The sequence below is a fragment of the Amia ocellicauda genome, chromosome 9, assembly GCF_036373705.1.
Source record: "Amia ocellicauda isolate fAmiCal2 chromosome 9, fAmiCal2.hap1, whole genome shotgun sequence".
NCBI lineage: Eukaryota > Metazoa > Chordata > Actinopteri > Amiiformes > Amiidae > Amia > Amia ocellicauda.
Genome location: NC_089858.1, coordinates 13,187,953 through 13,204,042, shown reverse-complemented (window position 1 = coordinate 13,204,042; position 16,090 = coordinate 13,187,953). Strand labels below are relative to the sequence as shown.

The 16,090-nt window shown below is 45.7% G+C and overlaps 1 protein-coding gene across 4 annotated transcripts; it reads left to right on the top strand.

Moving 5' to 3' along the window:
* The first annotated feature begins 2,711 nt into the window (after positions 1 to 2,711).
* On the top strand, positions 2,712 to 16,045 carry man1b1b (mannosidase, alpha, class 1B, member 1b). 4 transcript variants are annotated; one of them, XM_066713233.1, is made up of 15 exons: positions 2,712 to 2,882; positions 3,431 to 3,519; positions 4,743 to 4,882; positions 5,596 to 5,704; positions 6,231 to 6,361; positions 6,770 to 6,927; positions 7,341 to 7,453; positions 7,564 to 7,749; positions 9,105 to 9,253; positions 9,406 to 9,594; positions 9,808 to 9,998; positions 10,848 to 10,968; positions 11,740 to 11,934; positions 12,162 to 12,293; positions 12,398 to 16,045. In XM_066713233.1, the coding sequence occupies exons 3-15, from the start codon at positions 4,778 to 4,780 to the stop codon at positions 12,599 to 12,601; spliced, it is 1,983 nt and encodes a 660-aa protein (XP_066569330.1). In that variant the 5' UTR covers positions 2,712 to 2,882; positions 3,431 to 3,519; positions 4,743 to 4,777; the 3' UTR covers positions 12,602 to 16,045. The 4 variants fall into 4 exon arrangements, with proteins under 4 accessions (XP_066569330.1, XP_066569332.1, XP_066569329.1 ...); XM_066713235.1 differs by lacking the exon at positions 2,712 to 2,882 and adding an exon at positions 3,035 to 3,134 and having other exon boundaries at positions 6,773 to 6,927; XM_066713232.1 differs by lacking the exon at positions 2,712 to 2,882 and adding an exon at positions 3,035 to 3,134.
* The last annotated feature ends 45 nt before the right edge of the window (positions 16,046 to 16,090 follow it).

Sequence of the window (16,090 nt, the reverse complement as noted above, 5' to 3'; positions counted from 1 at the left end):
AAACTTCTATTTACAGTGTTTGTTTGTTTTTGATTTAAAGTTATTAATCCAGGTTTACAGCAGTGCTATACATGCTGTACATTATTCCAGTAGCGCTGTCTCCTCAAACTGACTTCAGGAATATTTCTTAAACCAGTTTTGAAGATGTTGTGTAGCTTTAACAATGTGTTCTTATCAGAGGCACAGCTAATGCTTTTAAAAGGGTACTCTGCAAGTATGGCTGCAAAACTCTTGAGTACTATTCAAGACCCAGTTGGGAGTCCTTTCAGCCATGTTCTTTCAAGTTTTTTTTCAATGTTGGAAAATATCCAAAATGCCTTCAAAATACAGAATATTCATGCATTTACCTGAACTCTTACTCTGACGGTTGTTAGTCTGACACATGTGAAAGATGCATCAGAATGCAATCATTAAAATACTTCGTAGACATTCCTGCCTCAACAAATAAATAGTATTTAAAACAGGGTGAGTTAGAATGAGTGAACAACCTTGCCTAGAATCTCCTAAGAGATAGCAGCGTATTCTCAGCGATCATCTGATTGTAGCATTTTCCACACAAGATCTAAGACATACATGTTCTCACAGAATATTCATATTTTATTGCTTCTGGGTTTAAGGTCAAATACAATCACGGGAAGGAAACACAAGGTCTGCTGCTTTGCTTGTATCTACAGCTGGCATGGAAAAAAACAGCAGCCCTGCCACACACCTGCCTGCCTCATTCCAGTTTACACAGTGAAGAGACATGCCCAAGAAGCCACACATGTCACAGAGAACACAACATTAGACTCATAATGCAGAACAGTCCTGGTTTTGAACAACCTTGTGTGGAAATGAAATTAAAAAATCACTAAGAATGTAAATACAATTTTCACAGAAGTTCCTCAACAAGTGCAGTATTAGCAAAAAGTGGCCTTTTTGTTTTCTTAATTGTTGTCATTCTCCTCATCTGGCTGATGCTTTAATCAAAGGTGGCCTAGTATTACAAACTTACTGTATTACATATTTACAGTAGAGCTGTGGTTCACACCTTACCAGCTGGTCACACCTGCTGATAACAATATTGAAATCGGTGAGTATGACCTGTTTCTGTTTTGTTTTGAATAGTGTTTCACTGTGTTTAGCTCTGTCAATGCAAGGAAATAGGCGTCTGTTACCTGATCTGACGAGGACTGGGGGACGACAATATGAAACGATTCTTTCACAGCCTGGAACTGGATCCCAGTCATTGAATTAATTTGACTTTTAATCACTGAAAAAATGGAAGCCCATGCAAGTTTCAATGCATTTTAGTGGCATAGAGGAGCTATTACAGTGGATATGCAGATTCCCCTTTAGTGAACACAGGGCATGAAAAATAAAGGTACAGGGTTGCTGTAAATTACATGCATCACATATATGTACACATGTTCAATCTTGCACATACCAAAATAATGCACCCTGTTACGGCAGGCCTTGGTCTTTATGAATCACCCTTCGACAGAATGGATTGCAATACCAGTTGCTCTGATGCAAGTTACAAAGGGAACAGATCTGTATTATCTTACTCAAGTATTTTTGCCAGACAAGGTCAGTGCAAGATGGAAACATTGAATTAGTTTTACCTTAGCTGGCTGAGACAAATAACTGGTGCTATATGTCACAACTTTTTTTTTCTCCCTTCAATCAGTTTTTGTATAATTTTGCATTTACATGGTTGTAATTTTGTCTTAAACGTGATTAAGTAAATGAATGATATGCTGGTCATTTGTTATATAATATTAAATATATTAAAAAATCATAAAATGAGTTTGTGTTTATGGCATTGTATCTGTATTGTGAAATAAACAATGAAAGGCTTCTCTCATGTCTATCATTTCGGAGACTGAGTGTTGTTGTGTGTGTGTGTGTGTGTGTTTGTGGTTCAGGACGATTCTGTCTTTGCTCTTGCAGTATAGATCTTAGTCCGCACCACAACCTCTCTGCTCAGGAGTGCCTCAAGGCTCTGGGCCCCCTCATCACCTCCCATGGGTTCTCCTACCACTTCTATGCAGATGATGCTCAGATCTTCCTGTCTTTTCCCTCTTCTGACCCTCTCATCTGCTGTTGCATCTCTTCCTGTCTGTCTGCCATTTCTTCCTGTACACACTCGCATCGTCTGCAGCTCAACCTTTCCAAATCTGATCTCTTTTCCCTCCTCTACACCTACTGATCCCTCCATCTCACTGCACCCTAGTGGTGGGGAATGGTATCTAACATTGTAAAGTAAGCCTAGACCATTTGATGCAGGCTATCAGTCTTAAACCGAACAATTGTTCGACGGGTCTCTTTTAATATCCTAGCTGCTAAAAGATCTATATATATCCCCCCAATCATGGTGACCCCGCTGAGCTAATCTTCAGCCCCGGCAGCTACAATAATTCCCCACTCAATAAATCAGATCCCCAAAGGATCTGCCTCACCTCCCAAGGCACTGACACACTAAATTACATGGACACATTACAGTCCCAGATCATTACATAGATATGATATATATACTTTATCAATATTTGATGACCTCTGTGGATATTAATATTAGAGAACAGTATTCGTGCGCACATGTATTCGAGCATTACTGTAATGTGCTGTATTTTACACTACCCTACTCTTCTGGGTGTACCAGCCTTTGTGAGCGGTGTTGCAAGGGTTAAGCGCACAGTGATGACGCGGCGCTGATGCTGAGACTGGGTGCACTGACAGGGCAAGCGTTTTCAGCGCTAATGTCCCTAACGGCGCCTCATAGCTCACTGGGACACAGCCAGTGCCGAGACTGGGCGCACTGGGACAGTCCGCGCTGTTGATCTTGCCCATAGACACATCCCAGTGAAGTGGGCTGCTGCACGGCGCAGGAGGAAACGAACCGGGTAAACATTGTTCAAATGAAATAAAAATACCAAGTGCGTGCAAATCCTATGTAGACCACAGCTGGCCAGATTGGGGATGCATTTGCAAGCGCGTTTCCTTCAGATCTAGCATTGTAAATCTGGTGTTGTGGTCATGTGACGGTTTAGCTCGCTGTAGGAGGAGGGGGCAGAAAAGTGAGAGCTGGTTGATGCTGTGCCGTGATGGTCAGGGCGCAATTACTGCTCTGGTGAATGGATGCTGCTGCTGATATGGTACAGATGCATGTGTAATTGTACTGTATACATATATTATGTTTAAATAAGTGGTCTAGACACTGTCATATCCCCCAGTGTGGAGACTGTAATCTGGAACAGTCCAGTGACAATATATGGACCCCACCACCACGGAAACTGTCGGTAAATAATGTTGTTGTTGTTGTGATCAGTTTCTGTCTCAGTCCAAGTGTATTTGTTTTTTCCTTCGCTTGACTTCTGTAAATTGCTGACGTTTTTCTCCGTACAGTTGCTATTTCCTCACTAACCTGTATGTGTAACTGGTTGTTTTGAAGGTAGGCCCCGTGTGATGCCTCGGTCTGGGTTGAAGGGTGGAGCCGCGGTGTAGCTCCCTGCAAGCGGGGGAAGGAGAGGAGTCGCGAAGGTAAGTAAATGGCTTCTTCCTTTTGAATACTTCATAATCCTATATGTCACGACACACACACAATATAGCGGGTAATACGATTTCGGTTCAGCGGTCAAGCTACGATATTAAAAATATTAGGACAAATAACGAAGAGATTTGTTTCAGGCTTAGTGACACGTCGATGTTATTAATGTATATGTTCTGTATTAGCAATGATAGCACGTTTGATTGATTAGCGATTATCTGTAAATTAGCAGTAAACCAAATCGCAGAATACTTTGTTTAAAAAGACCCGTTACGTTTAATATGGCTATGTTTATTTATCCTTATCCATCGTATGGGTATTTCTTACTGTATAGCCTGACCACCCGTTCACATTTTACAGCGTACATTATAAAAAGTTGACTTCAGTCCCCAAATGGATGCCTTCCTGGTTTAATGAATGAATGAATGAATGAATACAAATCATTTTAAAATTGACCTACTGAAACTTTTCTTTTTCTTTCCCCCAAACCCCAGACGGTATTTTGTGGGATGACGTCAGAATTCAGTAATGTCGTCACTCAGCTGCGTGTTTAGTTTTTATGGGCTCCAGGTGAAGGATCACAGCCTTTTGACTGTGGACCTGTATGGGCTGACCTGTTTTAGTATATGTGTTTCCTTATCCAGTTGCATTTACACGGAAATAGCCTTAACATCCCAAAGGGTTCAGTATTTAAATATGTTAATGTTTGCAAATGTTTTAACAATAAATAAACTCATAGGCCTACCCTGTGTACAGCTGCTGCAGAGCTACAGTGCTGATAACACTGATACTTGAGTGCTCTGTAACTCGTAGGTATAATAAAACTCCTAAAACAACATTCTTGAGTGCAGTGTCCTGTGCTTTTATTATCGAGTTTTAAAAGTTATTTTTCATTTAGCAACACAAAAACATTGTGTGATCTTAAACTGGTTACAAAAAAATAAAAAATATTCCCTTCTGGGCATTGCCTTGGGTGCTGGAGGAGCTGGTGTGGGTGTGTTGTGCTGGTGTTCGTGTTACACTTCGCCTTGTGAAATGTAATTTTAAACCTGTTATTGTTTTCACAGTGCGGAAACAGGATTAGGCCCAGGTTGGGTTTTGATCCCGAAACCTGTTCAACTAATCTGTTCTCTCCGCTCAAGGGAATTAAAACCCAATGTAAGGTCAATGAAACTGAACATACGTCTCTTTCTCCCCCACCCTCTCTCTCTCGCAGTGCAGTGTCTATGACCTCCCAGTTCGCCAGAAGAGATGTACCCCCCGATGAGAAAGGACTTCATATCTTTAACCCTAACTGAGCAGGACAGCCGGAACTACAACAACAGCAAGAACTGGCGCCGACAGTCCTGCTGGAGGGTCAGTCCATGTCCTTTAGGTGCTGTCTGTTACCCAGGGAACCGCTGCCCAGGCAGCCCGGTTCCGGTCCGTCTTTTGTCGGATGGTGCTCCAACTAGTGAGCCGAAAGATGCAGTGGAACCGGTAGTGCCATGGTTGCCCACCAACCACTACAGAGTGGGAACTGTTTGAATTGGTTCTTACCTGCCGTTTCTGGACATGCACTAGAGGGGAGATTGTACTAATGCAGTGTGGCAGTGATGCAGATCTCACCACATGATGCAATCATGCCAAGCGTTCATTAACTGCAGTGCCGTGTCAGCCCAGCCAGACTGATTACAGCACTCTAGCAAAGCTGGAGCTCCTCTGAGAATTAGCTTAATCTTTTCTTTGAGAAACTGGAGTGTTTATATCCCACTTTTTCCTTTTTGTGTTTTTTCAACCCGAATAACATCTGCCAATTGCTTGAATGACCAATATATATATATGTATATGGGCAGATTGTTGACATGGAGAGGTCATAGTGAACGAGAGTGGGGGAGCTGTGAATGAGAGCACTTTTGTTTTTAAGGTGGAATTTAACGTGGCCTTATTCTAATATCTGTAATACCAGAAATATCTGTATTAGATTCTGATAAAATAAGAGCATCTGACTGTAAGCTGTAACATTCTCTCTCCCTCTCACACTCTTTCTCTGTTTTTCACACTCTCTCTCTCTCCTCTTATGCCCAAAGAAATGGAAGCAGCTGTCCCGGTTGCAGCGCAGTCTGATTCTCTTCCTGCTCGCGGTGCTGGTGGTCTGTGGGATCGCAACCTACCCGAGCCTGGCAGAGCGCTGGGGAGGTGAGAGGCTCCGGGCGGCGCAGTGTTGCTGTCAAGGAGGACTTTGCAGTGTAGTTTGCAGAGACCACAAATTGAGCTCAATAATAATCATCATAATACTGATTCCCGACATCGACTCTTAATGTATCTGATGATTTTTTAACACTGACAGATTATTTTACTTTTTTCCTTTCATTGCCATTGGTTTTCTAAGGAGGAGCAGGCTGTACAAATAAGACCTTGTTTATTGTGGCCCTTCAGAGCCACTGGCCTACAGAGATTACTGGTAATTTCATATGGCAGACAGTAGAGTAGAGGTAGCATATGGTAGGGCAGGGAGCTGGAATACTTGCTAACTTGCACAAGCCGAACACAGTCGGCACAACACAACTGTTGCAGCTCTTTGTGGAACCAGGGCTGCACGCAGATCTGCAAATTCAGAGAACCTGGTCTATACAGAGCACATATATCCGGAGCAACAGGGTGTGCCAGTCGGCCGCTGAAAATCCCGGGTCTGAAGGTGTGTGTGTCCCGTGTGTCTGTACAGGCCTGGCGTCTGCGTCCGAGGTGCAGGCCCGAAATGTGGTGGACCCCCTTGACCCTCGGCCGGTGGTCCCGGGCATCATCCCTGACCTGGACAGCAAGATGGCATTGGTGCTGCCGGAGCCATCGCACCTGGTCAGTCCCGTCACCCTGGTGCCTTGGTGCCCCAGGTTTTACCAGAACCTCCTAAAAGCCCCTCTGACACTAGCATCCCCCCCGGGCCACCCCTCCCTCCCCAGGTCACCACCCTACGAACTCCCGCTCCGCAGTGTCGATAAGTGGGTCAGAGCTGCGGTCACTGCAGGAAGGACACAGAGCGCAGTGCCTTTCATCTCACTCTCCCCGGGTCAGTGTCGGCTGGCTGGTCTGTCTGACCCTTGACCTGGGACAATCTGATCCTGGCGTTGTTAAAAAGTGGGTCATGACCGGGTCGGTGGACTCGTGTGAAAGGGACCTAACTTACTCACTTGGGGTTAGCAGATCTGTGAGGGAAGGGGTATTCTCTGGCGCAGGTTTTACAGTACAGGACACCCTTCTTTTCAGAAGCAGAGAAAGCCTTTCCCCAACAAGCGCGGCCCGCCTGGCTTACAGCACCGCGTCCAGAAGAGAGGGAACATCTCCGAGTCGGAAGTGAAGGAGAGGGAGGGTCCGGCGCTCAAGGGCGGAGCAGAGGAGGAAGAGGGAGAGAAGCCGCTGGTCAGGTGAGAGAGAGCGAAAGAGCGCACACACAGACTCTGGTCTCAGATAGCTTGCTCAAGACGCCCATGACTGGCAGGGTGGGGCTGGGGGGGAGAATAGGTGACTCCTATTTTCAGTCTTTGACTAAGATCGGGGTGGCAGGCTTCACTGTTTGAAGGCTGCAGTGTCTTCTGACTTGTGTTTGAACTGAGCTTGCTGGATGCACAAGGCCAGGTTATGCGGTGCTGGAGTGTTTGCACCTGTTCCATTTAGCCTTGGGCCTTTTTTGTTGTTTTTTGCCTGAGCATCGTGTGACGTTTGTATTCCCACACCAGTTTATCTTTTGGGTCAAGGCTGCTCTGTCTCTGTACATCAGCATAAATTAAGTTCATGTTCAGTGTGTCTGATCCTGATTTGCCCTAACCCCTCCCCCCAGCTGGCACGGGGCGATGATCGAGGCTGACCAGGCCACGGAGCCTCAGCCCTCTGCCAAGGAGAACGAGGCCCCCTTGTCCTTAGACCGAGGTGTGCAAGTGCCACCTGCACCAGGTAGGCACTCACTCTCTCACTCACGCACACTCTCACTCACTCTCTGCATATACTGTGCAGCAGTGTCTGAAACGGCAGTGACGGTGAAATGGGTTGCTGGTATTTGGCAGGGGGAGTGAGCGAGAGGCAGGAGGCTGTAGTGGAGGCCTTCAGACACGCCTGGAAAGGCTACAAGGAGTTTGCCTGGGGCCATGACGAGCTGAAGCCCATCTCCAAGTCCTATGGCGAGTGGTTCGGATTGGGCCTGACGCTCATCGATGCGCTGGACACTATGTGGATCCTGGGCCTGAAGGAAGGTAGGGTGGCGCTGAGTGTGTTTGCAGTGGTGTTTAGAGTTCAGTTAAGCAGCCACACTGTGGATGAGTGTGCTGGCATGAAGTACCAAAAAATATACACTACTGGTCAAAAGTTTTTGAACACCCCCATTTTTCCAGTTTTTTTTTTTTAATTTAAGCAGTTCAAATCCAGTGAATAACCTGAAATGGCACAAAGATAAGCGGTAAACTACCAGAGGTTAAAAAAAGAAGTTTCAGTTACCAAAAACTGAAAAATAATGTACATTTCAGAGTTACATACTGTTACTACACCCTCTTAAGCATTATTTGGCAGTGTTACACGCAGCTCTAGTGCTTAGAAGTGACACAGTATTCCTACAATGCACACATAATTTGAAAGCTTATTCTCTTGGCTACCAGCGCGTTTCATCTCAAACACATCCGATTTAAAGTTTCAGTGTCGCCCGCCGTCATTCAGAACCTTGGGGGGTAAACGTGCAGTGTGCTCCGGCGGGGGCAGGCGTCTCATTCAGACGGTCACAGATCACTCCATTTCAATCGGATTTCTTTGCAAATAGGCCAGTTTTGTTCAGAACATCCTACCGATTAATCCAGCATATATTATTTAACGTTCTATCAAACAGAGAAGTTCAGATCCAATTACGTAAAATCGTTGTGTATTAATAACTGTAAACAGTTTGCCATCTTGACATTTTGATCTCTCTACGAGTGTGTGTTGCTTCAACCAAAACGTGGATGGTCTTGTTTTGATCAGTAGACTGTCTGGTTCCAAAATATGTCATAATTGTCAATATTTTCTGAGATTTTGTATTCCTACTCAGACCAAGTATCCCCCCCCATTTCAGAATTCAGGAGGGGGGGGGCGTATAAAAACCAGATATTTCACATCAGGCTTTCATGGGATACCAAACACTTGGCAAACAACACAACAGTGAGGAGTACACATGGGATTAAAGAGAAGCACATGGATTTGGTGCCCAGGGTACCAGGGGGGTTTGTCAGCTTAAGGGGTTAAATTTTGTTAAACAAAACCATTCTGCAGGTAATTTTATTTTTATTTTTTCTCCCGTTGTTTATTTGTTCTATGCTTTAATTTCAGAGTACATTGAGACATTAAACTGCGTAAATGCGGGGTGTTCTAAAACCTTTGTCCGGTAGTGTATATACAATTTAATTTCTCTTCCTTTTAAAAAAAAAACATGGCAACCCGCCCTTGACTCACAAAACCAAAATCTTTTAAATTGTTGGTTCATGTGAAAAGGGCCGCCCCTTTCTTTTTCTTCTGTTACTTCTTGCACATGTCCACTCTCCGCGATGCACCGCTGATGCTCCTCTGTGTCTTTGCTCTTTCACAGAGTTCAAAGAAGCCAAGCAGTGGGTGTCGACAGAGCTGTCCTTCACCAAGAACGTGGACGTTAATCTGTTTGAGAGCACCATCCGCATCCTGGGGGGCCTGCTCAGCACCTACCACCTGACCCAGGACAGCCTGTTCCTAGACAAAGCGGTGAGGGCAGATGTGTGGGCTGGGGGGGGCGGTCACAGCACTTCCAGCTTTTTTCCCCTGCTCTCTCTCTCTGGAGTGGGCCTGTGATTCGGCTGGAAGGCAGTTTCCAGGCCAGCCCTTCATGCATCTCTTCTCTCTCCGTCGACCCACAGAAAGACATCGGAGCCAGGCTGATGCCGGCCTTCAACACGCCGTCCAAAATCCCGTACTCTGACGTCAACATCGGCCGCGGCTCCGCCCACCCCCCACGCTGGACCTCCGACAGCACTGTCGCCGAGGTCACGAGCATCCAACTGGAGTTCCGGGAGCTGTCCCGCCTCACGCAGGATGACCGGTACCAGGTGAGTGGCGCAGGGGCGCTCTGCATTCAGAGGGATGATTCTACTGTTTGTGTCTTCAAAATAATGCAATACATGCCCACACAGAAATTAAAAAACACTGACGGACAGAGAGCTGTGTAATGGAGCACCTGCAGGATCCTCCCGGAGTTCTGGAATGAGCTGTGGCTTTCCAAGCCGTCCCTGTAAACATCTTGTTTCTCTCTTCCCATGCAGAAAGCGGTGGACAGCGTGATGAAGCACGTGCACAAGTTGGAGGGCAAGCATGACGGCCTGGTGCCCATGTTCATCAACACCAACAGCGGGCAGTTCACCCACTTGGGGGTGTACACGCTGGGCGCCCGTGCCGACAGCTACTACGAGTACCTGCTCAAGCAGTGGATCCAGGGAGGCAAGAAAGAGACTGAGTGAGATCTCGCTGGTTTTGCTGTCATTGTCTGTCTTCGGAACAGAGGCCCAGTCCACCGCAGTGCAGAATTATTATTGTTGAAACTCAATCTAATTCAATACCATTTTTTTTGGTCTGTATTCAAGGAATATCTTTATGCCTCCATTTTCTGAAGTCAATAGTTTCTTTTTCTAACACAGTCAGGCAGCCTGCTGCTTGGCTCTCGGAGACTAATCTGTAATCCCACAGAGAGCCTGGCACTGTTGTTGTAGAAAGTCCTGTGGGGGGGCTATTAAGATGCAGAGGCAGGAGTGGAAGACACAATTAAATGCATTCAGAGGCCTCTTTTGATGGGGCTAGAAGGAGATCAAATGTAACCACAAGAAAAGTCTCTTCTCTCCCCTTCCCTTCCCTTGTGTTCTGTCACGCTGCGTATTTGTCTTTCTTGCTTGTTTCCCTGAGGAGTAGAGTACCGCGCCTGCCTCTCGTTCTGTTGAAGTAGCAGCTCATTCGTATCGTACAGCACTCTGGCCTAGCAAAAAAAAAAAACTCCTCTGTGTTGTTCACCTTTCTGCTCCGTTTGAGAGCTAATTACTCTCCAGCGCGAGGGGGGAGCTGGGCAGTGCGGGGGCTGAGAGCAGAGAGCAGCATCAAGGTTGATCACTTTGTGGATTATTAACAAACTGTTCACAGCAGTGCACTTCTGTGAGGCCCGAGCAATCGCTCAAGGGGCTTCTCTAGAGACAGTGCAGAAATGCTTGTGTATGAATAATAATAATAATAATAATAATGAGGCATGTGTTTAAATATATATGTACACCATTTCAGCATGTATTGATGTATTTTCTTCCTTTTCCTCCTCGGTCAGGTTGCTGGAGGACTACCTGCAGGCGGTTGAGGGGGTGAAGAAGAACCTGCTGAGAAAGTCCGAGCCAAGGAAGCTGACCTTCGTGGGGGAGCTGTCCCACAACCACTTCAGCCCCAAGATGGTGAGTCTCTTTAGTAGCAGCAGCGGTGGTGGTATTGTTATGACCGTGATGATGCCCTTATCCAGTGGGCCTGGCTGTAGTGTAACGTGACAAAGGGAGTGTGTGTGCTGCTCTCTTTCTGTGCACGAGCTGCGAATCAGACCCCCTCTCTTGCGATCTCCCATCACAAATAGCGCCGGTGTGTGTGTGTGTGTGTGTGTGTGTGTGTGTGTGTGTGTGTGTGTGTGTGTGTGTGTGTGTGTGTGTGTGTGTGTGTGTGCGCGCTTGCTACAGCATCGGTGTTGCCATGGCAGGTTTTCCAGCTGTGCTGAAGAGGGCAGACCCAGCTGACGGCTCCTCGTCCGCTGCCTCTGAACCTTCGGCTGTTTTCATGACAAGTGTTGGAGGGGGGCTTTACGATCAATGGTTTGAGTGGTTTGTTTGCAAACCCGACCCCTGTGTTGGCAGTTTTTGCCATGGCTACCTTTCACACGGAGGAATGTGTGACATGCAGCGATCTGATAAGGCTCTTGGCAGCAAGGGGCCTAAAGCACTCTTGCACAATGTTTGTGGGAGCAAAGTGTTCAGCCTTGACTCGGATTGGATGGAATTGGATTAAAAGAAAATCAATTTGTTTGTCCATACAGTACCTTGATTTTAAACAGAGGATCAAATAAAAACATGCACACACACTTATAAATCACTTTTTCCAACAATTGTAGAACTGTGAAGTCTTGGTCTGGTTTTTAATGAGTGCGTTTCTTGGTCCCCTTCCCTCTTTGTCCCCTGCAGGATCACCTGGTTTGCTTCCTGCCCGGCACACTGGCCCTAGGGGCGCACAATGGGCTGCCGGCAGAGCACATGGAGCTGGCCCAGCAGCTGGTGGAGACGTGCTATCAGATGTACGCACAGATCGAGACTGGCCTGAGCCCCGAGATTGTGCAGTTCAACCTCATGCCGCGCAACGGGAATGATGTGGAGGTCAAGGTAGGTTGGTGTTCCGGGGCCTTAGGCCGGAAGAGCTTGGGTCGATGCACGGGACACGGATGACCTACGGGCGTGGCGCATCATGGCAACAGCAACATTAGGCCACAGCTACTATCAAAGAAGTCACCATGTCAAGCCACCATGATGGATTATTAAAAAAACGGCTCCACTCTTTCTCCCTTCTCACATCCCTCTCTCTCTCTCTCTCTTTCTCTCTCCCTCCACAGCCCGCAGACAGACACAACCTCCTGCGCCCGGAGACTGTGGAGAGCCTCTTCTACCTGTACAGGTTCACCCGGGACAAGAAGTACCAGGATTGGGGCTGGGAGATCTTCCAGAGCTTCAACAAGTACACCAGGGTGAGCCGACCTATCACGCCATGGTCATACGCCTGATTTCCTGTTTTTCTCCGGTCCATGTCTCGTTATGCTCACTGTGTCCCTTCTTCCCCACCCCCATGCAGGTCCCCACAGGAGGATTCTCCTCGATCAGCAACGTGCGAAACCCAGAGAGCCCCGACCCACGGGACAAGATGGAGAGCTTCTTTCTGGGCGAGACCCTGAAGTACTTTTACCTCTTATTCTCCGACGACTTCGACCTGATCAGCCTGGACAAGTATGTGTTCAACACGGAGGCACACCCCCTGCCCATATGGCCTTCCTCGTAACGAGAGAGGGAGAGGGAGAAAGAGGGAGAGAATGCGGAGACCAATACAAAAATATTTTTTTTAAATCTCAGGGCACAAATTTATATTTTTTTCTCGTCGTTTTAATAAACTCCAGAGAAGTCGACCCCAATCATCTCTCCGATATCTGTTCGACTGTATCAATTATCCGTCGCAACACAATACTGTCCGTGCTATTGTGTCTTGGTTTTGATTTGCCCCCCCCCAACTCCCTGCCCTGATGCCACTGCCTGGTGTTTTCACCCGAGCTGCAGCCTTTCTAGAGCAGGTGAATTATAGTTTGAATACTCTGGGCCAAAGGGGGCTCAGGTGGGGGGGACTTTCAGCATGAAGAACCTATGAAAAACCTGCACGCAGCTTTGAGATCTGAAACATGAAGGCAAGATGTGGATGGCTGTCCAAGGAAGGGTCTGGAGTCTCCTGTGGCTGTAGCTCAGTTCCATCTGTACCAGGGGGATGTGACGGACGCTAGCGATGGAGAGGGGGAGAGAAGAGGACCGCACGGGCCACTGAACTCTCTCTCCTTGAAACGCAGTCCCCACTCACTCACCTGAAATCGGCTCGTCTCAGCCCGTCACCACCCACTCAGTGCAGAAATTCTTGGTTTCCATAGGTCACCTAGTAGACCTGAATGTGTTTTTGCTTTTAATCGTCCTTTGACTTTGGTGGTTGTTGTTGTTGTTTTCTTGTTTCTTGTATGTGTAAAACAGTCAGGTTGTGTGGCCGGGCCGTCTGAGGCTCCCGTCTCCGTACCGTCGCTGCAAGCGGCTGCGGCTTCTGTTTCTCTGGCCACGGAACACTTTGGTCGACTTTGAACACTGTGAAGCACGTATTCATGCGTGAAATCTTTTTATTTTTATTGTTTTATTTATTTATATTGTTCTGGGGTCAGTCGGTTTAGTCAGCTACATTTGTTTTTTTGGTTTCTGACTTTTTCAGGCTGTTGTAGATTCTAGCGTACAGTCCAAAAGGCCTTGTTTCTGCGTCCACCTTGTCCCCGAGGACCACGACTCACTCAGACTTTCGATTTACCCGTGTTCTGTGGCGGCGCTGTTTTAAAGGCCTCCCATTCCGAATGTATCTTTATTCATTGTTTGTTTTGCATCTGTATTAATGTTATCTGTCGGGGGGGAGGGGAGGCTAATAAGCACTTTTGTCATCGATGGATGAATTTATAATGATAGCAAGAAGATGCTCGCTGCCCTTCTCGGTCAGCCGTGCAGGGTTTCTGCAAGAGAGAGGGTTTTGTTTTGCATTACAGAAGATACCAGTGAGATGACTGTTGATCACTATGTGGTTCCTTATAGGATACTCTGCCATATAACAGACAGGAATGCAACGCCTGGTGTGCTGTGTGCGGTCAGGCGGTGCGTGTGTGCCGAGTGTCACAGCACAAAGGCTCCCGTCTGTGCAGTCTGACCGCGCCTGGCAGCCGTCAGTCCTGTAAATATTTCCAATTGCTTTGTTAATCATGTGAGATGTGCATATCACTTTGAGAGATTTAAACATTTTAATGGACTAGTTTTTATTTTGATGCACTAAAGATATTTGAGGTCCACACATGAACAGTTATAGTTCTGCTGAACAAACCGTTGCTTAAAAATAGTCATACGGGTTATGTATAGCGTTGCCTGTTACTTTTTAACTAAATGTGGATTTTAATTTCGATTCAGCACAGCTTGGTTATAATTTTACTTGTCCTAATAATGTTCATATTTCAGTAATTTCCTCCATAATTCGTGCATTTTGTGTAGTCCTAGTCGTAGGGCAGCAGGATGCTGTTCTACAGTCTTTGTACCATAGGACCCCGTTTTACTGAACTGGCTTCTTACTTCTGTGAACAGATTTTAAGACTGTAGCAGCCTAATTCAACAAATGCTAAACACAACAAAGGGTTTTATCATGGCAGAAGGAAGGCTTTATTGCTTTGTTCAGCTTTTTGTACAAACAAAACAATTTTTCTTCTCTTTTTAAATGTGATCATTTCAAACCTTTACAAATGATATCTGTATATCTCCTTCATGTACGTGTTAGGCCTGCTTTATGCGGTAGAAACCAAAACGTGTAGACAAAAACGGCACACACTCCCATCCCAGCCTGAGAGAAAATGTGCCAGTGATGAACTGCGTCCTATGAAATCTTGAGGATGTTAATGATGATGTTACTATGCTGATCTTCAGATTCTGCTGGGACTTTTATTTTCTCCATAGTATAGTAGTACAATTGACTGAATAATAATCAGACTTTTCTTTCATTATTGTAACATGACATTTGCGATAGTGGAGTTCAGAAAATACAAGGAACCATGAGGGAATTTCACTTCAAATCTATGTTCTGAGATAGAGACGCTTCTCAGCAACACTGGGCTTTATTGGTTGTCGCTCTACAAAACAATGATTTTTCAAGATTTTTCCTCAGGAGGTTTGCATGAGGTCCTGATGAATGATCTTCATTTGACAAACGGCAATGCTTAGTCACCGGGAAAAGCCATGAGACTGAAGTTCAGTTTGAAAAAAAAATTACGTGACCTTGGACTTCACTGAATGACTTGAGTATTCTCGTTAAATTCAAATGTTAACGAGTCTGCATCATTACAGGTCAGAAGCGGTAGCTGCACTACTGTCCGCTGCGTTTGTTTCTCCAATGTTACGACTGATCGATGTGCCTTCCTCTCCACGCTGAACTTCTGTGTTGTGAAATACCATAATTCTGTATTTTTCCTAAAACAGACTGGTTTATATTGCAGTAGTGATTTTCATGCTTGTTTGGGTCTGTGGCATTTTCTTAATGTCTACATTCTTCTCGTGGATATTCTTTTATATTATATAATCACTACAGCCTCTTTAAAACGTCTTCTCTCCAAGTCTGGACGTCTGCAGCCGGGAGCAGAACGGTCTGATTTGTACATAGCCCTTTAGTCATGCAGACGAGAGTTTAAACCTCTTTGGTTGTAATTACTAATGTGGGATATTCGCATTTAAGCCGGGTCTGTCGGACAGGCCAGGGCCATCCTTGATGCGTTTTCTGCTCTTTCAAGTTTGAAATTTGGCAAATAAAAAAAACAACAACTAAGGTTTCAAAACCAAAGAGGCCTGAGATGGTGAATTTCATTAAAAACACTTTTAAGTTTAAGACTTCAAAACCTACAACCAGAAAACTGCTCTTTAAAAAGTGTGGTCTGTTTTAATGTGGAGAATATTGAAGTGATGCCAAAGAGAACTGATCTTTATAATCTCTTCAATGTTTCCATGTGTAAGTGCGAGTACTGCAGACTTCGTCTGGCTCATCGCCATGGTGTGAAACGCCAGCACCTGCAGGAGCTCAGTGCGCTTTACAATAAACCCTGTACAGAATTGCCGAAAACATTGAGAAATGTTGACTTTTGTTAATGTAATTTGGTCAATAATAAAATTTTGAAATAAGTCACTTTATTTGGTGTTTATCATTTTATCAAACAGCATATGTATTTAT

Coding starts and splice junctions, on each gene's coding strand:
- man1b1b (XM_066713233.1), top strand. CDS start 4,778: ATGTACCCCCCGATGAGAAAGGACTTCATATCTTTAACCCTAACTGAG. Junction 9,254..9,405: donor GCCTGTTCCTAGACAAAGCG/GTGAGGGCAGAT, acceptor GTCGACCCACAG/AAAGACATCGGAGCCAGGCT. Junction 10,969..11,739: donor ACCACTTCAGCCCCAAGATG/GTGAGTCTCTTT, acceptor TGTCCCCTGCAG/GATCACCTGGTTTGCTTCCT.